General features: G+C 42.1%; 2 protein-coding genes across 3 annotated transcripts in view; one reads left to right on the forward strand and one right to left on the reverse strand.

Annotated features, from left to right (window-relative positions):
* Window positions 1–327: 327 nt before the first annotated feature.
* Window positions 328–10642, reverse strand: wdr3 (WD repeat domain 3). The gene is given in 26 exon segments (XM_027291133.1): window positions 328–652; window positions 773–866; window positions 2075–2203; window positions 2342–2385; window positions 2471–2521; window positions 2659–2751; window positions 2999–3064; window positions 3230–3280; window positions 3368–3502; window positions 3929–4040; window positions 4500–4600; window positions 4865–4921; window positions 5033–5171; window positions 5424–5506; window positions 6364–6465; window positions 6661–6754; window positions 6840–7070; window positions 7187–7291; window positions 7406–7506; window positions 8395–8496; window positions 9006–9107; window positions 9400–9495; window positions 10150–10228; window positions 10348–10368; window positions 10370–10464; window positions 10577–10642. Coding segments are annotated over 26 exon segments (2505 nt in total). The 3' UTR covers window positions 328–496.
* A 3542-nt stretch (window positions 10643–14184) lies between these two features.
* The window catches only part of gdap2 (ganglioside induced differentiation associated protein 2), a 31742-nt gene continuing 24798 nt past the window's right edge, over window positions 14185–21128 (forward strand). The window contains exons 1-5 of one of the 2 annotated variants that reach the window (XM_027290858.1): window positions 14185–14387; window positions 15277–15505; window positions 19086–19225; window positions 20110–20263; window positions 20792–20880. In XM_027290858.1, coding sequence (XP_027146659.1) covers window positions 15324–15505; window positions 19086–19225; window positions 20110–20263; window positions 20792–20880 — 565 coding nt within the window. In that variant the 5' untranslated portion in view covers window positions 14185–14387; window positions 15277–15323. The remainder of the gene's footprint in view (window positions 14388–15276; window positions 15506–19085; window positions 19226–20109; window positions 20264–20791; window positions 20881–21128) is intronic. The other variant, XM_010734039.3, reaches the window with a different exon arrangement.

Below are 21128 nucleotides of genomic sequence, written 5' to 3' on the forward strand. Positions count from 1 at the left end.
CCAGGTGGTCTGGAGCTCAGGTGGCCTGACAGGTTTCCATGTCCAAGCCATCTTTAGCCTGGTTTGGCTCCAGGCCTGAATTGCTCCCTTTAGGCCTGTAGGACAGAAGCCAGTTTAAATCATACCTGTCCTCTGCGTGTGGTAATCATGGAGGGAGTAATACCGCTTTAAACCTGAAGTGTATTTAGAGCTTAACCATATATGAATGTATTTTATAGAGCCGTGACACTGCAGAGGGAACTGCTGTGTATACACACTACATTTCTCTCTGCAGTGGAGGATTTATTTGTTTTCAAAGCCGTCCATAAAATCTGAAGTACTCTGAGAAAAAGTCAAGATGTGGTTTATTTGGGAAGAGAAGCGTGTCACTAAATAACAGTGTCAGAATCAGCATTTCAAAACATTTCATAATATCCATGAAACCGACAGTGTAACCTTTTGGAACACAGCTGGGAGAAGTTTCTACACAAAAAAAGATATTATGATACATTATGATTTAAGCGATGGTCAGGACGGCTCGCTCCCTCCTCCTCCTCCTCTTCTTCTTCTCCTTCAGCTGGCCTGTAGCCTCTGCGAAGAACGTCACATCCTCCTTGCTCTCGATCTCCCGCTGGAGGAATTGTAGCGCTGCGCTGTTGAAGCCCATCACGTCCTGAGGTAACGAAGAAAGACGAGGTGGTGAGGAAACGGAAAAAGGTGTGATGAAGACTAAGATCTTGTTGGAACAACGTTTCTTTGTGACCTAAGTCACACTTTTCCAGATGTTACTTACTCTGATTTGGCGCACTTTTGAGAGAGTATTGGTCCGTAGTTCATCTATTACAGACAGTAGCATCTGGTTACTGGAGATTTGACCAAAATGGATCCTACAAACAAACAAATGACGTCAGCTCAGCTTGGTATGTTACACTGCAACCGACAGCAGCTTGTCCAGATCTATATATTTATTTCCCATTTAATCTTCCAGTTCTGCAAATGCAACAGACAAGCTAAAGAATCATATTTCTGTCCAATTACCCTAATTATTACACGCTCTGACACACTATGCAATGTAAAAGTTTGAGGCAGCTACTTCTTACTACTTCTTCTTTATTATCGTTATCTTTATTATCGTTATGTAAAAGGAAAGGGACCTTTTTAATTGAATACCTTCAAATTTTTTACTAAATTTATTAAATTATCCGTTTCAATTTTTAAATATCCATGCTGTGAGGGCATTATATTTTCTTCAACTTTTTAGTTTTTGGACGACGATGAAATATGTTAGCTGGGTTTTAGAGTCAAGGTATTTAAGCACAAGAAATAGCATATAGTAAACTTTATCTTAATCTATTTACTTGTTTATTTCTCATGATTTCTCATCTGTGGGAACATGGAACTCTAGGCCATCTGTAGATATAAAGGACTCATTCTGGACCCCACCAGCCACGACTCTGTTACATTGTGACGCCAATTTTCTTTGTGTCCATATGGCAACCTCTGTGGCTGTGAAGTGCAAAAAACTGCAGTTCCTCAAACAGCCACTTGAGGCTGGCAACAAGTCTCCATAAGGCCCCATGTTAAAATGTCCAACTTCACAGCAGAAATAAACATGTTTACAGCCTGGTACAAAAAACTGTTTTGGTCTCTAATAGGATAATTTCCCTGTTCATGACAACTGCACTGAGGGTTTATAGAACTCACCTGTTCAAATGATATTAAACCTTAAAGTTATGCAGGTGGGTGCCGTTACAGATGGCTTGTATGAGCACCCGGGCGTCATTAACAAAAATCCTTTGGGTGACATCACAGATGCTCTATTCTATCGCTTATTTTGAAAATCAACCAGCTTCTCTATGTCGATTTTATGTCTGATTTCCGGCCCCTCTCAATCTGCTCTGTGCAGCTTGACGCAGAATTAATCAAAACCAGATGAGCCGTGTATTCTCCGGAGCTGAGAGCCGCTTTTGAAAGGCCGTGGTGTTTCCGGTGGGATCATGCAATCACTGAGTGTCACTCCACTGTCACAGGGCCATTCTTAGATTAACTTTAACTAACTTTTTCCTTTACACATGCATGCACACAGAGCACTTACTTGAGAAGGAAGAAAAGGCAGCGGCAGACCAGCTCCACCTCCAGACCCTGCTGGATGTAGCTGTTGAACAGTTTCAGCAGCTCGGGGATGTAAGGGAACGGTAACACCAGCAGAGAAACCTCCAGCTCACTGATCACAACACAAACAAAAAGAAAAGAAAAAAGCCGCAGAGTGTTTATACGCTGCAGATGGTGATTAACTTTATGGTGAAGTCAAGACTGAAATACAGTGTGGGTTTGGTCCTGTCGCTTTGGGCTCGATTCTTACCTCGACCTGACCTTCCTTATGACATCTAAAACGTGGCGGGACGGCTGAGAGAGGGACAAAGACAGACTTCGTTACCTACAGCTGAAAGCAGCCGGATAAGAAAAGTATTCTTCATCATCGTTCACTTACTGAGACATTTCCAAAGGCCACGAGGATAGGGTTAGGTTTTGGTGGAGGAAGCTGCAAAACAACAACAGATGATTTTTATCTTAAAAAATAGAAACACACTCATCTCTCTCTCGCACTGTTCAAACAAAATGTTTGAGTGATTTTTATGCTTCACGCCAACAGAGAAGATTAGCGGATCATGTCTCTACCTCTTTGCCTGCATGCTCACAGGCGTATTTGTGCTCCTCCATCTTCCTGGTTTCCTCTCTGTAAAGTTCCAGAGCCTCCATGATTCGCTCTGCCTGCAAAGAAATCACATGACAGAGAGAACGTCAGCAAACATGGACAAATCCAACGAGTGTGTGCCCAATAGGTGAAGTCTGAATGCCATTATTGACTGATCACAAATGTATTTTACATCAATGTATATGCAACATTTCACCTTCAGCTATCCATCTATACTATACATCCGACTGGTGTTCCAAGCAAGATCCAACAAGTGCTACTAAAAACAAAAAATGATAATCACAGGAGGTGAAGTCAACTCACAGCTTTGACTGTCTCGACGGTCTTCTTGCCGGCTGGTGCTGCCTCTCCTTGAGTCTCTCCAGGTACCTGTAGATGAAACAATTCATCACTTACCTCCATCTAATGCAACAGCTTTTGATTTAAACAGGCCCCACCACCAAAATCTCACTTGAAAGAGGCCAGTGTGAAGCTGTATCATTCAAATATTAAAACATGCTGTGGATGCCTAGAAGTTGAAAACTGAGCGCTAACCACAGGTGCGTCTCCTTGGGCCATGCTCTCCTCGAACTCTGCTTCTCGCTCCTGTCCATACAAAAACATGGTTCGTTTTAGAGACACGAAGAAACGCGTGCGTCAAATCATATGAGTCCACCCTGACCTCCGCCTCACCATCTCTCGCTCCTCCTCTAGGATGATAGGCTCCCTGGTCCTCTCCCACAGACGCAGGGATTTGTCATGGGAAGATGATACAAGGTGGTCACCGTTTGGGCTGATGGCCAGACACCAAACCTCCCGATGGTGGCCCTGCGAGGCAGAGAGAAGATGCTTCAAGTCACTAATGGGCAGGAAGAAAATTGTATCACCTGCCAACTGCCAGGTAACTTCTAAACAATCGGCAGTCACACTGGAACCACCTGATGTCACAAGTCATGGTTCTTATTTTTGAGGTATGATAATGTATATTCGTCAGTCCATTAGCCCTTCTGTCAACTCTAGTGATTTTAATGATATGACATTTCCTCTGATGCTAGTGGTGAGGATGGATCCTGTTGAGTAATGATCATTACATCCTATCAAAAGGAAATAATCATGCAGCAAACACCTAGTAACCTAACAACACAAGTAATCCCAAACAAATCTGACTCTGTTTGATAAATCTGGTTTACAGCTAATCAATGAGGTGTGGTGTGAAGAGACCCTGTCACTAAGCCACTGAACCCCAGATGTCACCTCGAGTGTCTGGATGTGTTCAAACTTGTCGGCGTCCCACTGTTTGATCTTTTTGTCCTTCCCTGATGTGAAGAACAGATGAGTCTTGGGGACAAACTGGAGGAACATGACGCTGCGGGGAACAAAAAGGGCGAGGGAGGAGAGAGAAAGAAGGTCAAGCCAAGTGAATACGTAAAATAGAAAATAAATCCAAACAAAAAGTTCCAGAACAGGCGAGAGATGCGCCAAAAATTAATCAAAAGTAAGAAAGAAATTAAGAAAACTAAATGAGCACAGGAAATTTAAGCCCAGAACAAGAAAAACACCCAAGGACAAAGAGTGAGAGGATCTATGAGAAAACAGATGAGTGGTGAGATGAAAGAGCAGCTGGTGTGAAGTCACAGGGCAGTCTGAGTTAACAGGACACGGATCAGAGTCCCTGACCACAACAGATGAAGTCAGAGCTGGAAACTCGACAACATAGAAAAATGATGATTTCACCAGCACATATTTGATTTATAAAAATAAAAAAAATAGTTGTTGCCAAGGATCACCCGACTGTTTGGTTTGGGTCTGCGTCGCGGGGCGTTACCTGTCGTCGTGAGCAAACATGGAGCGGTGACAGTCGCCAAAGTCCAGACCCCAGATCTTCACGTTTCTGTCAGCGGAGCCGGTGGCGATGAGTGTGTTATCCTTAGGTTAAAAGAAGATCAGAGTTTGAGAGGCAGGACTGTGGGGCAAGGTGACCTTATTAGAGTCCAAGTCAATTACACATAGGAAGAGTCCAACACGAGTCCCTGAGGAATGTTAACACCAGGAGTAAACAGGCTCCGTTTGTGCAGTTTATTATACATTCTTTTTGCATTAAGGCTTTATTGTCATCATTTAAATCAAAATAACACAACTCACATGACCTGTGACTGATAGTGAACTCATCTGCAGTTCGGCAGTACTCACGTGTGAGATGTCCAGACAAAGTACAGGCAGCTTGTGTCCATACAGAGACAAGAAGAACTGAAGCAGAGAGACGGACAAATCTTCAGTCGTGACCATCAGTGAACCAGTTATATATTAAACACAGGCAGTCCTAATGTTGTGCACAGTGTATGTGTGTGTGTGATGTACCTTAAGTGTGTCCGTGTAGAAGACCTTGACTGTGCAGTCTAACAGAGAGACTGCCAGCAGTCTGTGGTCAGGAGAAAGCTTGACACATAAAACATCTTCCTCCAATTGCAGAGTGCGTCTGTGCTTCACCGACAGCCTCCTATGTCACACACACAAACACAAGATTCAACATTATATTTAGTACAGAGAATATGCTGACTGCTGTTGCAGGTTGTACCTGGTGTGAGTACAAAGCAGACTAAATATACTGCAGTATAAATCACATATCATATCTATAATAACATGTATAAGAAGACTGACTGGGTTTGTGGTTCCCCAGGTTTTTGTGACAATATCTGGGAAGATCTTTGCTGTAGTCGTCATTCTGACTGATAGTGATATTTGAACTTACTTCTGGCTCATCCCTTCGTCCTTTATCAGCTCAAACTCCCAGAACTTCACCGTTTTATCTGCACTTCCTGTGACAATCCCCCTCTACAGGAATGAAACACACACACACACATGGAAAAGCAGAGCCATTGTTGAAATCTGATTTATGTAACAGTATGACAGAAAACTGCTGGATCCCACCAGGCACGGCCGCTAGAGCTGATCGCGGCTGTACTAGACGATGACGCGTTGCAGCGCTGTTCATGAAGTGTTCCAGAAGTGGCGCTCCGCAGAGAACACTATTCTATAGTCTATTTTTTGACAGATGCCACGGCCAGCTGCGTCAAACAGCACAGATCGAGCTGGCACGCAGCCAAAAAGGAAACTGTTTAACTGCATGAGCTATTTACTCATGTTCAAGAACATAAACCAGGAAAAATGACCAAATCTGAACAAAGGATGTCACTTCTGGGACGCTCCTGGAGCGGTAGAATGGAGAATGAACCATAATAGCATCACGGTTGTGATATAACAGAGCTGTGCCCATAGGGATCCAGGCGTAAGACAGGTGTAGGGCTGGTATTGTTGCAAACATCATGCAGCTGTCCAACCCTGAAGATGAAGCTTTATCATGTTGTATTCCCACTTTTTTCCTGAAATAATGCTTCCTCATTTAAACAGCAGATGCACCGCACACAGCTTCACCACTACAGACCATATGTAGCTACGAGCTGCTCGCTGTAGCTGCGGTAATGGGCCAATGACACAATGTATCAAATGCTAGTATGCTTGTAGTGATTGGCTGCATACAAATAATCATTTTTCAGATCTCAGTATGAAAAGGATTGAATTTAGGCATCGGAGATGTTTCAGTCCTGCTTGGTACTGAGTCATTCATAGGTATGGACAGATGTCACTACAGACAGGCAGACCAGCAGTCTGCTGCAGGTAGTCAGGTTTACCTGATCTGGCGCGAGGCACAGAGACCACAGGGCTCCATCGTGGGCTTCCACAGTCTCTAGGAGGCTTCCTGAGGCCAACTCGAAAATCTGCAGTTTGCCACTCTGACAGGAAAAACAAAAAAACAAAGCACCAACTGAAGGAGATTTTTATGAACAGGTTGAAATGTTTAGCAATTCTGTCCTGATGTCCCACTGAAGTTCTTCATGAAGACAAAGCTGAAACTGAAAAGTGAAACTTGTTTTCATAGTTTGGCCTCAAAAATGAGCGTCTGGGTGAGTTTGTATGTGTCCAGATACCTTAGTTCCCAGAACGATCTGTCTGTCTCCGGGTACAAAGAGGGAGCAGAGGGCGTATTCACAGGACATGGTGCGGATCACCTGCAGGGTTGACCTGTGACATGGGGCGAGACTTCATGTTAGATCACTGCTCAGACCTAGAAAACAATTGAGGGACTTGAAGACTGAAGCAGTTTCACCTGTTCCAAACTTTGACGGTGTCGCCGGAGGCGGAGAGGACGGCCAGGTTGTCTGAGCTGAAGGCCAGCGTGCGGACGTCGGTGCGGTGGCCTCCGATTGTGAGGCGAGCCGTCTTATTGGCTGCGGGGGTCTTGTCTATAGTCTTTAGGCTGTACGTCTCAATGGTGTTGTTCTGCAGCAGCAGCGCCACCTTCAGCTCGCCGCCTGTACATGACAGGCATTCCGCCCATCTGAGAGGGGATGGAGTGTGTGAGGAGTTAGGGAATCCAAGTGGCTTTCATCAGTGTTTGATTGCCCAGTTTTGTCACCTCTTTAACCTCTATGTCACATTTGGCTCCACACTGACCTGATTTTGGCCGAGGCCTTGATGTTCGTCAATCTGATGATCTCATCTTTTAGCGTACTCTCCACCACCGGCTCCACTACCTCCTCGCCTGCATCTGTCTGAGCTCTGCAGCAGGGGGCAGCAACGCAACAAGCTTCAGCATGACAACTTTAGGAAATCACAACTGACACACAACAGTGCAGCGGTATCAAAAGCTGTAGACGTGAGTCCAGAGCTTACTTAGCTGCCTTCTTTTTGGCCTTCTTCAGCTTCTTTGTCATTTTCTTCTGCACTTCGTCCTCTGACAGCACAGTGAACAGCTCCAGCACTGAATCATTGCCCTGATGGGAAGGAGGGGACAGATATGTATAACATCATTTGCCTGTACATAAAACATTATGAGCCTGGAGGACACACGTCCACGATTTCTAAAAAACAATATGAATTGCGGCCTCGCACACTTTTCCACTTTTCTGATGAGTCGGCTGCGTTTATGGATGTTGTTTCAGCTTTTCCTTTTGACTGCAAAGATTTCTCCAAATCTTTTCATACTCACGGACTGTAGATGGTGAATTATCTTAATTCTTGTAAATGTGTGTTGAAAGAAATGACTGAGCCTTCTGAGCAAGCCTCGGCCATGATACTATCACCTGTGACTGATGAACCCGTTTACCTGTTGAAACAGGTGTGCTGTTCCTCTTTAGACGTGTCTTACAGGCATTCAATTCATTTACAAAAACGTTCTATCAGTCGGAACACTGAATATCTCTGCACTGTATTTAATTGAATACGTTTGAAAAGGATTTGCAAATCACTGCATTCTGTTTGATCTTAATACACAGCGGCTGTAAACACAGCGTGCATGTGAAACTATTAAACAACAATGTAAAATTCCAGCTTGAGTGCCGTGACACAACAGACTGTGACCCACTGCTGCCTCACGTTAACAGATACAAGATACAAAAACTGCATCTGACAGCCAGCTGAACACAGGCACACTCACTGGCTGTGCCTTCAGAACAGGACATAACCTGTCAGTAAACAATGTTCATAATCCAAAAATGATTGAGGAAATACAAACAAAACTATTTTCACACCACAGTCAATCATATTCTAGTGATCTTGGATTGTTTATGTTGGGTTTCATTTGGACAGAAGATCTTTGTTGAATTCACAGATTTCACAGACTCCCAGACATTTAATAAAAAAAAAAACTCTTCAACACTCACGTGGCAGGCAATGACTCTGGCCTTGCTGTCTGCTGTCAGTGAGACGACTCGGTCTCTGGCCTCTCTCAGGATAGAGCCCGCTTTCTTACAACTCAAGATCCGCTGAGGGAGGAAGAGGACAAACTTTAAACACCGAGCATCAGCAGATTCACCTAGAGAGGGAAAAGATGCACTGCTGTTGTTGTTCAAGCTGAAAGATACTTCCTCGGGCACAACCGTTAAACAGAAACATAATTCATCAGCGTCAATGTGAAGGTACACTTAATAAATCACCTTTAAAACAGACTTTAATACCTGATCTGAAAGACTAATGGCATGTTTAACCTGCCCCTGTTGTCTGAGTCAGAGGACATATATTACCGTCTACAGACTTCATCACTTGACCAGGAATAAAACTGGGAATATACACAGAGGTGTTAACATTTCTCCAGTCTCAGATGCATCATCTGGGTCGTTTGCAGCCTTCACAAAATTACAACCGACCAACTTTGATGGTTGACTTTCCGGCCTCGGCTGGACAACAAAGCTAATCACCCAACAAACTTCTCCGTCCACCTCAGAAAAGGATTTCTGAAAGCACTTTCTAATAATAATACACGAATGACTCGTACCTCGTCAGCACTTTCATCAGCACCTTCCTCGTTGTCTTCGTCATCGTCGTCATCCAGCAGAGTTTTCCCCTTCTTCACTTTGGGCTCGCCCTCAGCTTTCTCCTGAGCGGGACGCAAACAGACAGACAGCCTTTAAAAATCTGAGGAAACATTTGGTTTTCTTTATTTAGGTAACATGTTTCGTGAATCAAAGAGAAAATGTGGCTAATAAATGATGTCTGACATCTTATGAAAGACAAAACATGAATTAAAGGGATCTCTCTACACAAAAAGGGATTTGTGCCATCTGATAGTTTCTATATTTCTGTAGTTGGAGGCAATTAGAGCTCAAGCACTTCTTCTCTGCATCGGTCAGTTACAGAGAGCAGAAGCTGACCAGTGTTCCTCTCCTCACCTCCTGTAGATAGTTGATGTCCCAGGCTCGAAGTTCACTGTCAGCTGAGCCTGTTAACAGCCTGTTCTCCTGATTCAGCAGCACCATGCCCCACACCTATCACACACACAAACACACACATCTTTACATCTTCAGTGGCTGACGCAGACCAAAGAAACATCTTTAAATCTGTAACAGTGCAGGTCATAGTTAGATATACTGACAAGTACCGTAATCCCTTACGTAATGTGATGACTGTAACACAATCAAATGACCTTTTCAGACTAAACTAGTGAAAGTGAAACCACGTTACTCCTGTTTTAGAAAACATCAGGACTGAAAGTCAGAGGTGTACAGTGGTCCCTCGTTCATCACGGGGGATACGTTCTAAAAATAACCCGCAATAAATCCGTGAAGTAAGTTTTACAATTATTATACATGTTTTAAGGCCGTAAAACCCCTAACCACACACTTTTATACACCTTTTTACACACATTTTGTACAGTACTTCCTTAATCAGGACGCAGAACACAATGCGCGTTCATACTGTACAGTACGCTGTAAAAAAGAAAGCATGCAAAATTACACTAAAAAAATCCATGAAACAGCGAGTCCGCGAAAAGTGAACCACGATATAGCGAGGGACGACTGTATAAATCAAAGAGTGTTTAATCATGGGGTAACTACTTTATTAACAGCTGTATACTAGTACTCAGTCAGGACATCTGTTTGTTTATGGTGATGATGACTGCAGAGAAAAAAGCCCCTCACCTCACTGCGATGGCCCACCATGGTCTTGAAGCAGTGCTGCGTGTCCAGGTCCCACCATTTCACAAAACTGTCCTTGGAGCTGCACGGCAGCAGAGCACACACACACACACACACACCCACAGTCTTAGTAACACTGCATGTAGTGATTACTGTGTCCTCAATGAGGATCTACACATTCTCAGGTAAAAGGTGCGTTACCTCGTGACCAGGAGGTTCTTGTCTGAGGAACAAGGCCTGTGTGATGACGTCTTTATGGCCTCTTAACCTGTACAGCCCACACTCATTGATGATGTCCCACACGATCACATCTGTGTCCTTATCACATACATAATAATGGTGTGGCAAGAGATTTTCTAGCTGCATTCTTCATCTCAAAAACTGCCGTCTCCTCAACCCATCCCTGTGTACAATGCACAGCCCGACTTACCTTGGACCGTGACGAGCCGAGCTCCGAGCCGTCGTAGCGTATGACGCTGACCAGACTTGTGTCCATTGAACGAGACGTTGCTCTCCCCATTCATCAGACTAAAGATCCGCACTGCGCCGTCTTCGTAGCCCACGGCGATATGGATGCCATCAGGTGAGGGGCAAGGTAGGTGACCTCATGTTTCTGGCCCTGCAGATCAGGACCTAGACAGAACAGATGAATCTCAGTTTGAGCATTCTGTCATTTATATATTTTTTTTATAGATTACTTTATTAATCCCTCGCAGTATTTTACATGCTTTTTACTCGGATTACAACCGTACACACAAAGGGCTCATAGACATGCAAATGTGGGTGATGGTCACACATCGCAGCTCCCTGGGAGCAGTTAGGGTTCGGTGTCATGCTCAGGGGCACCCCGGCAGTGTCCAGGAGGTGAACTGGCACCTCCCTCCATACTTTTGGTCCATGCTGGACAACATACAAACGTGTGTTACTGATAATTCTGGTGATGGTTTCCATACAGACAAAACAGCTGTCACTGGACTCTCACCTTCTCTCCCTTTCGACATCCCAGATAAACACGTGTTCACACGCCGCCACAGCCACGTAGGCCCCTCTCTCCTCCGCGGAGGGTTACGTATGAAATGTGGCTTTCTGGCTGCCGATGACTCCGAACACTGCGCTGGAAACATAGCGCAGGTACTGCTTGTCAAGCCCATTACCTGCAGCCTGATGATGAAGCCTGTTACACACAAACAGAGAGAGTGTCACACTGTTCAAACCACACACACAGTTTTCCTAACATATATCTATAGGTGTTGTGTGTGTGTTGTGGTTATACACACGGGACCTGATCTTACGGCTCAGTGTTTTAAAACAGCTTTACTTTTTTGTAGCTAGTGATAGCACGCAGTCTACTGTGAGAGAGAGTTTTGTTTTGTTTTAGAGACTCCGCGCGGGAGGGCGGGGTTTGTCGCTTCTGACCTATGAGTAAAACCTAACACGAGGCAAACCCCGTCCGCCCAGCAACCTCTGTGACAGAATCGAACAAACCTAACCACGGCACACCGGTGGTTCACGGACCCACGTGTGGACGTTCCTGTGGAAATGTAGCTGCTACACATGCGACCATGGTAATTAATGTCTGAGCATGTCTCACGGGAGTTAACTGTTCTTTATTCAACAAAGAGGCCTTTAAAGTTTGCTGAATGGTCCTCTTACCTCTACAAAGCGACGGACACAAACTTCTGTTGTTGCTTCCTTGGCTACTTTTTCAGACCTAACCAGTCTATCACAGTCTTTACGAGCAGTATATATATATCTATATATCTATATATATTATAATTTATTATAATTATATATATATATATTATATATATATATTTCTCTATATACACAGCTTCATTAAATTCCCAATAAATAAATAAATAAATATATCCAAACGTTTGGGGTCACTTAGAAAATTCCATGTTTTCCATGAAAACACACAAGAAATGAGTTTAAATAGGACATATTGCAAAATGAATATGAATTATAGCCACTGACGAGGTCTGAAATAATGATTTTTAATTGTTTCCTTCAAACTTTGCTTTAATCAAAGAATCCTCCATTGGCAGCAATTCCAACCTTGCAGACCTTTTTTTTTTCATTCTTCTAAAGATTTCCTCCCATGCTTCCTGAAGCACCTACCACAGGTTGGATTGGCTTGAAGGACCCTTCTGCTCCCACAACAACTCAACAGGGTTGAGATCTGGTGACTGTGTTGACCGCTCCTTTACAGACAGAATACCAGCTGACTGCTTCCTCCCTATATAATTCTCGCACAGCTCCAAATTGATTTCCACTCTGCCAAGAAGGCCAGCATACACTCCTCTTTCTGTCCTGGTTAGAGCCAGTTTGCGCTGCTCTGTGACATGAATAGTACACTGTATTGTACGAGATCTTTAGTTTGTGGGCAATTTATCGCAGGGAACAACCTTCGTTTCTCAGAACAAAAACAGACTGACACGTTTCAGAAGAAAGTTCTTTGTTTCTGGCCACTTTGAGCCTGTAATTGAACCCACAACTGCTGATGCTCCAGACACTGACCTCGTCTAAAGGACAGTTTTATTGCTTCTTTAATCATCACAACAGTTTTTAGCTATGCTATCATGATTACAAAAGGTGTTTCTAATCACCAGTTAGCCATTTAAAATGATCAACTTGGGTTTGTAAACACAACATGTAATTGGAACACAGTAGTGATGGTTGCTGATAACAGGCCTCTGTACACCTATGTAGATATCCCATTACAGATCAGCTGTTTCCAGCTACAGCAGTCATTTACACTATTTACAATGTCTAAAATGTATTTCTGATTAACAAAATAGACAAAAAATGCCTTTCTTTTGAAAACATGGAATTTTCTAAGTGACACTTAGAAATCTCTGCTCGATCATCTCCTCTCTGTTGCTTTTGTCTGGCTCTCAGATGTAGCTCCACCCTGTACGCACATTCCAAACCGTCCTCGCGCTGAGCTGCGTCCGTGATTTCAAAATAAATTATAAACCAGTGCTTTTATCATTATATTATTATATATTTTGTTTTTAAATCAGTGTGTAGGACAAACTGGTCTGCAGTTTAGGAACAGTGCACTGCCTCTCACATGTCCCTAAACAACCACAGCGGAAGTGTGTGACGCTCATTAGTCAGCTGATTAGGAACTGAACAACAGACGCGTCATTTAGCGACAGTGCCGGAAGTTCGCTTGCACGCTCCCTACAAAATAAAAGCGCGTGTTATTTTTTATTTGAGGACGTTCCTCGGGGACTTTAGACTGGCTGCAAAACGAGTCAGTCTCCATAACCCCCCATGTTAAAATACTCAACGTCACAGTGGAAATAAAGGTGTTTACAGCCTGGTACAAAAAGGTTTGGTCTCTAAAGCTAAGTTAAGTTTTGTTTTATTACAGTTTATTATACAGTTAAAATGAAATGACAGAAATGACAAAGATAGCAAAGGAGAGGCAGAAAACCCAGATGGGCTTATTTAAAGCCTCCACCTAAATTTTCACAATATGAACATACAGAGAATAAAGTAATAACAAAAAACACATGTATATATAACATCAGCAACAAATAGTATATGTGTGTGTGTGTGTGTGTGTGTGTGTGTGTGTGTCTGTGTTAGTTGCTTGTTTGTGACAATTTTACTGGGTGTTAATTTTATATGAGGCTCAAAAGTTATGCATAATTAACAGCGTCAGGTGGGTGTCATTACATGTTGTTTGATTGAGTACCCAGATGGCAAAAGGCTGGACAAAATGGTATTAAATATACTCACAGGTAATCTTTTACATAAAACAATCTCTATATATATATATTATATCTATATATAGTTAAATATATATATTAAAGGTGCTGTAAAGGAAAACATGAAAATATTGTGCTTGTAGGAATAATGTAATTCTTAATGTGAGTCCACAAAATATGAAATTATATCTTTGCGTTTAAAAACTGAATACCTACATTTTGAAGTTGTGGTTTTATTTTTAAAGTCATAGCCGGATGTTGTTGTGTTAAATGTAGCTACCTTCCCGTTGCAGCAGTCAGTCAGACAGACACCTAGCACAGTGGCTAAATGTGTAAACCTGGTTAACTTGTTCTCTGGCTGCTGTTGCGGTCACTTTCCTCGCTGCTATGGGACCTCACGGGAACGACAACACGCCTTGAGTCTGTAAACTGTCGCGTCAACATAAATAATCTTTTTTTTTAATTATTGTTTTTCTGGCGTGGACATCACCTCTGCCTGGAGGAAATACAACTGGCTCGGTAGGCTAAGTGCTGATTTTATGTCTGATGGAGACTGACTGGCCAAAATATAGAGCTGAATGAAGTAAACTAGTAATATATTCATATTGGAGGGCTGTCATAAATATGTTTAGTAGCTTTAATGAGTCCAGTTATCAGGTGGAGATGATTTCTCTGACAGTAGCGTGTGTGTTTTAGGTGTGCTGCTGCATTCCTGTGTGTTCATTAGTGTAATGACATGCAGCTGGCACATAGCTCTCCTTTACAATGTGCCACAGAGGTGAAAGGATCCTGATCATGTGCTATCTGTCATGTCGAGCTTAGTCATGTTTGCTTTGTTGTAAAGCAGAAAAATGCTGGAAATCATCATATTTGAGGACATTGAAGCAGTAAATGTTTGACATGTTTGCTTTGGGGGCTGTTATATTAACAATTATATCAATAAATCAGAATTGTTGTCGCTGTAATTTTTTGTTTTTCAGCACTCATCCAAAGCTGGTCGCATTACAATGATGCAGCAGAGAGGAAAACACAGCTTGAATAATGGATCACGAGTGCTGTGAAAAAAAAACTTTGTGTCATAACTCTTATTAGTCTGATACAACTTCCTGTGTTGCAATCCATGACTGATTCATGAGCCTCTGTATTGCTGAAGGTTGTGCCATCATCACAGTGAGGTGCTGGACAGACAGAGAGCTGTCATGCTTGTGTTTGATGAGGCGTGGAGCTCATCTTCTCTAATCTGCTCATAATGTTATTACATGCAGGGTTCAAAGAAAGTTTGCTGCCTGAGATCAGTCGAGGTTTACGTGGCTGCGCTCAGACAGATGGTAGTAAGAACAGGTAAATAAATATGACATGATTTGATTTGTAACATGAGTTTCTCTTTCTCTCTCCCCTGTGCTTGCAGTGTGCCTTTCCCGGAGATCCAGCGTCTGTCTGTAGCGGCAGAAGGGGATGGATCCTCTGGGTGCTCGCTCCCAGTTCGTGGACGTCCAGTCTCTCCCCACGTGGCAGCAGCAGCTGGGTGAGGATGGTGAAAAGACGCCGCTGGACCAGAGCGACAGCTTGCTCGGACAGCAGGCCTTCCCCTCGCCTTTCCCTTTCAGACCAGACATCAACTGCAAGATCATCCTCTTGTGAGTCACGTGCATATTTCTTCACACCATTGCTGCTGCGTGCTTTAAGGAGCTCACAATGTGAGCCTCAGTTAAAGTTGAACTCAATTGAGTTGCCTTCTGTGTTTGGAATGCACTTGATAACGGCAGAATTAATTTCTCCACCAGCAGAGGATCATATAAATATATAAATCAGAACTTCAGTGTAAATGTTTTCACCTGTCTTCAACAGGTCAGAACATCAGTGTGAAACATCAGTGTTTCTGCTTTGGCTCAAAAAAATATTGCAAATACCCACATGTGAAATATATGTTTGTAAGTCAAAACACGGGGCTGATATCAGATTTTTAGGATCATTTTGGATGTCTGATATGATGAAGTTGCTCAATTTACATATAGAAAAAACATTCTTTGCATTCTTATACATTTATTCAACCATAAAGATACTTTTAGTGCCATAGGCCACATTTTCATAGTTCTTGGTGTAAGTTTAACAGTGTTTAAATACATTAGTACATTTTACATGAATTCATTCAATATGTTCTGTTACGTTCGTAACTTTATGTTGATGGTTTGTCATTTTGTTTAAACGTTCCCTCAGTCTTGTACAGACTTCAGTCCTGTTGGGTCTTCCAGCTGAATTTAACCCGTGCAGTTCAAACTCTTCACATGGCCACGCAGCCGTAATGTGAATTATAATGTATGAACAAACTTAACACTCGTCACTGGAAAAATTGGATTTGCACCCTTCACACTCTTGACATGTGTGTGATATAAAAAATAGGATTACACTGCTGTTTAGATGTTATAAATTATACGATGTTTGTTCCTATTTATTACATGTCTTGAGGGCACTTCCCTTTATTAGTGTTTCACTGAGACTGGCAGGGTAAGGTAAAGTTCAGGTTTATGTAGAAATAGATGCTATATATGCAAATTGTCTGTCAACAATTTGCAGTGGTTGAGACAGCCTTTTTTAGGAAAATGTATAAGAACCAACTATCAGAGCTCCTCAGGAAGCCTTTTTCTCTGTAACCTCTTTAGTGTGTTGCACTGTGAAACGCTCCTCTTGTACAAGAACAATAAATTCAACTTAAACTTTGATACTTTGAATCCGATCCTCCTTATTCAAGAGTTTTTCTTTAAAATTCCCGTAACAGGGTGTAAAATTGACCAGTCACTGAGAGCAGTGACTTTGAAGCTTTTAGACAGAAAATGAAAATCGTTCCAAACCAAATGTCCTCTCACGTTTATTTCAGTTTTAATTTATTTTCCTGGGATCAAATATCACATCCAGCTGCTGCGAAGAGTTGCAGACACTGCAACGCTGTCATAAACTGATGTGACCATCCAACGGTCACAGGGGAATCCATGAAACTGTGGCTCTTGAACCCCTCAGTGCTTTCTTTCAATGTGTAACTGCAATTAAAGGTTGTACTTATTTTATATTTTTTGGAACGCGCTGAGGACTGAAGCGGATTGTTGGACTTGTGATGACTGAAGCATGATACGACAAGTACGACTTTGATGAAGCCGTAAATCCTCTCTTCATACAGAGTAAAGAATTAGATTTTCCACTGACTGAAGAGCCCAACGTGTCTGTGAATAATCTCAGGCAGGACTGGTCTTAGTCCTTAATGCAGTTTGAAGCCCTAATTTCTGTCTCTGAAGTATACTGATGGTATAAGTGCAGTGAGTTGCAGTGACTGAATCACTGCTTTGCATTTTCAAATGTGGAACGTGAACACGGCCTGAACTCAGCCTGCTGTTTGAAGAACATTCATTTAATCTGTTGTAAAATGATCCTCTGACCAGACTGAGTCTGTCTGCTGTTTGTTTTTTACCCATTCATATCAGCTCAGCAGATAGATTCAGAGCAGCCCTGTGTTGAAACAGTTCAAATGTCATGTTTGATCTGACCTCTGTTCTACATGTTTTGGGGTTTTTCCTGCCCCTCTTCAAACAAACTACAGCATCACAATCTTGATTTAATAGTAGTATCAGTTGAGTCTTACATCCTACAAACTCATCAGGAATTTGTAGCAGTTTTGTGTCCGCTGTGTGAGCACTGCCTGTGTTCCCTCCACGTGCCCGCCCCGGACTAGTTCATAGTCCAGAACGCCTCGTAAATCCTTTTTGTGGAGGAGCACATGACCGTATGGAGCCTGGCTTTGCGGCACTTTCTCTGTAAGAGCCCTGTTGTTGTAGCTCTGTCATCCTGCTGCACTAATGTGACCAGAGCTCCAGAAAGAACTGACCCACAAGCGGTGATATCTTTTTTTAGCTTTGAACAGTTCCTATTTTTCCTGATAATCTCATTACTGAATCCGTGGAGCCCAGCAGAAATATAAGAATAAAGTATAATCTAATCTAAAGAATGTTACAAATGAAACATGTTACTGTCTTCCAGTCAAATCTGCCCCTCATAATACTCAACTATGTCTATTTCATGCCTCATCGCTCTCTTTCTTGATCTCTCCTTTTTTTTTTATGAACTCCTCATACAGTTAGATATATAAATTCATCTAAATCTGATCTAAATATAATATTCTGAGGCCCGAAATGGACATCGTCAACTTATTTTCATTGTGGGAAAACAGGTGATAGTCATCATATATCCTGTGGGAATTCGATTGAAACATTTTTAGGATTTATTAGTTTTATACTGATGATGAATTTTCATATTGATTTGTTATTTTAATAAAACTACTTGCCATTGATTTGGTGATACCAGTGTTTGATTGTTTTCAACCTCACATCAGGTGTTGCACTCCTGCTGCTGAATCAGTCTCTTGTGTTGCTCCTGTTTCCTCTTAAATGTCCTCGCTGCGTAGTTTGTTGACCATAGTTTGTTGTCACGAACCTCGAAACTAACTCCTTCCCAGCAGAGCCTGGCAGCAGCGCTTCACTTTCACTTACAGACACGCTTGTTGCTGCTTCGTCAGTGTGTCACTTTTTTTTTTTTATCACAATGAAAATGATGGCACACCCCTAATTGTTTCAGACACAAGCTGCATGCAAATCATTTTTATCTGTGTATATAAAGCAGCTTGTCTGACCAGTTTTCATTTTGTTTCACAAGGACTATATTTAACCCAAAGTTTTCATCAGGATAAGTCATTGCAAACAAGGCCTGTTTTTCAGTAAGCGTGACTAATTCTTTTATTAATCTAAGAGGGATGAAGTTAAAAAACAAACCTCTTCCTTCTCAGCCCTGGAGGCCTGTCCTGGGTTTAAGTGTTTTCAGCACATGCTCAAGTAGTTCCTCATTATTCTTTCTAAACAAACCTCAGAGGCCTCAGAGTGAAGAAATGGCTACTGAAGCAAAACAGTAAGCATTTCACTTTGGCTGGCTTAAGATCGTGTGGAAGAATGTCTGCAGACTAATGTGTGCTCACCCAATCACTGCTTCTGTGTTTTGAGGTGCAAAACCGATTTAGACAAGGATAATATTCAATCAAACATACACCAAGGTGCCCACTGTCATGGTACTACAAAATAATTTGGTGTCTGTTTGAGATTTTTAGTGAAATAAAATCTAAAAGAGTAATATGTGCACGTCATATAATTTATACACATTTCTTTCTCTCTTCAATAACAGCTCTGGTGACGTGGCCCTGCTGAACTGCACCTCCATCGTGAACACCAGCAATGAGTCACTAAACGACAAGAACCCGGTGTCCGACTACATTCATCAGCTGGCAGGGCCTGACCTGCGCGACGAGCTGCTCAAACTTAAAGGTAGAGTTGAGGGGGAAAAACTAGAAAGATGAGCTCCAGCTCCCCCGATGGAAAAAGTGCAGTTTGAGCGTGCCCAGTGATGCCCTGACTCTAGTCTCGAGGTAGAAGACATAAATGTCAGTGGGAGAACAGAAGATATGAATGTGATCTCACTGGTGGTTTTACATAGAACACAGCCAGGCACATGATGATCAGCTGAATTTCATAAAAAAGAATTGTAAATGCCATCTCTGACCTTTTTGAGAGGCTCCACAGCTGCAAAGTGAAGCTCTAAGATCAAACAGTGATGAGCAACAAGAGTGAGCAGCATCATTTTCTCCAGAACCAACAGTTAGTCCAGATAATCCACAGAGCACACTGAACAATCGGAACAACTGGAACTACTTTCTCCTTTTGACTCCATGGTCATGACTGTCATGTCTCCCACCTCCTCCATGTTAGTAGAATGGATATGTACCAAACTGAAAAAAATCAAACTACATATCAGATACATCTGTTATTTTAGGTAGTTTTCATCACACGGATGTACGTTCAAGTGTTTGCTTTAATCAGTTATTTGATGCTATATAAAGGTGCTTTCAGGTCATGTACAAGCTGCGTGTGTTTGAGTAAATAAATGATCTCCAAAGCTTTGCACTTAAATCTAAAAATATCTGCACGGCTGGCTATAATTTGAGGAACATGAACCTTTAAAAGCCTACCATTCATACTGTAAATTTGATAAGAAAGAAAATATTGAATTTCTTTTTGCTAAAATGCAACAGATGGTGAAGCCTTAACACACAAATCTAGATGAATCAGTGCTTGATCAGCAGCCTTTATTGTATTAACCTGTCCAGTGTATAAATGGTAAATCAGTTCTATCTTTATATGTTTGCATGCAGGATGTCGGACAGGGGAGGCGAAGTTGACCAAAGGCTTCAACCTGGCAGCGAGGTTCATCATCCACACAGTGGGACCAAAATACAAAGCAAAGTACCGGACGGCAGCGGAGAGTTCACTGTACAGCTGCTATAGGAACATCATGCAGCTAGCTGCGTAAGAGCCTTCAAACCACCTCAGTCACTCTTCAGCCAGATTAATCAAAGACACACAGTCACTACTAAAAGTCTCTCACACTAACTATGATTTTATGAGTTTGCTTCTCGTATTTGCTTGATGAGATGGACTTTCTCTTTATAATTTTAAGGTTCTCTGTTTGATACTGCAGCTCTGAATCTCGTTCACTAGTTGGCCATAGTAGGTGTTATAATCATGGAAGGAAAATGCTTTATGTGAAATGTTATGTTTAATTAACATTATATTAATTGAACATAACATATGAGAATAAATTAAGGGAATAATAATGGAAATTATTCAAATCATGATGTTGTAAATAACTTGCTGAGTAAATACTTTTACATACCGTTTGATTGGTACTGTATGTGCAGTTATGTTGGTTTGAAAGAGTGACAGGGTGTGTGTGTGTGTGTTTGTGTGACAGAGAGAGGAACCATTCATCCAGCCAATGGTGTGTGCTATAAATGTGGTGTGCTGTACATGAGATTGTTTTTCTTGTCGCCACAGAGAGCAGTCGATGGCGTCTGTCGGCTTCTGTGTGGTGAGCACGACCAAAAGAGGTTACCCACTGGAGGACGCTACACACATCGCTCTCAGTAAGACATTAAGCACACACAGGCACAGAGCTTTTTATCAGTGAGTTACAGATGTTCAAATTTACACCGATATTGATGATATCAGTGTAAATTTGAACATCTGTAACATCTGATGTCATATTGCACAGATCCTTTTTTTTTTTTTTTTACACACATACTGACAGATAATTGTCTTAGATAACTAATAACATATTACTTAACTTGACTTACTATGTGTGCGTGTGTGTGTGTGTGTGTGTGTGTGTGTG

Source organism: Larimichthys crocea, chromosome XVIII (assembly GCF_000972845.2).
Source record: "Larimichthys crocea isolate SSNF chromosome XVIII, L_crocea_2.0, whole genome shotgun sequence".
In the NCBI taxonomy this organism is placed as follows: domain Eukaryota; kingdom Metazoa; phylum Chordata; class Actinopteri; family Sciaenidae; genus Larimichthys; species Larimichthys crocea.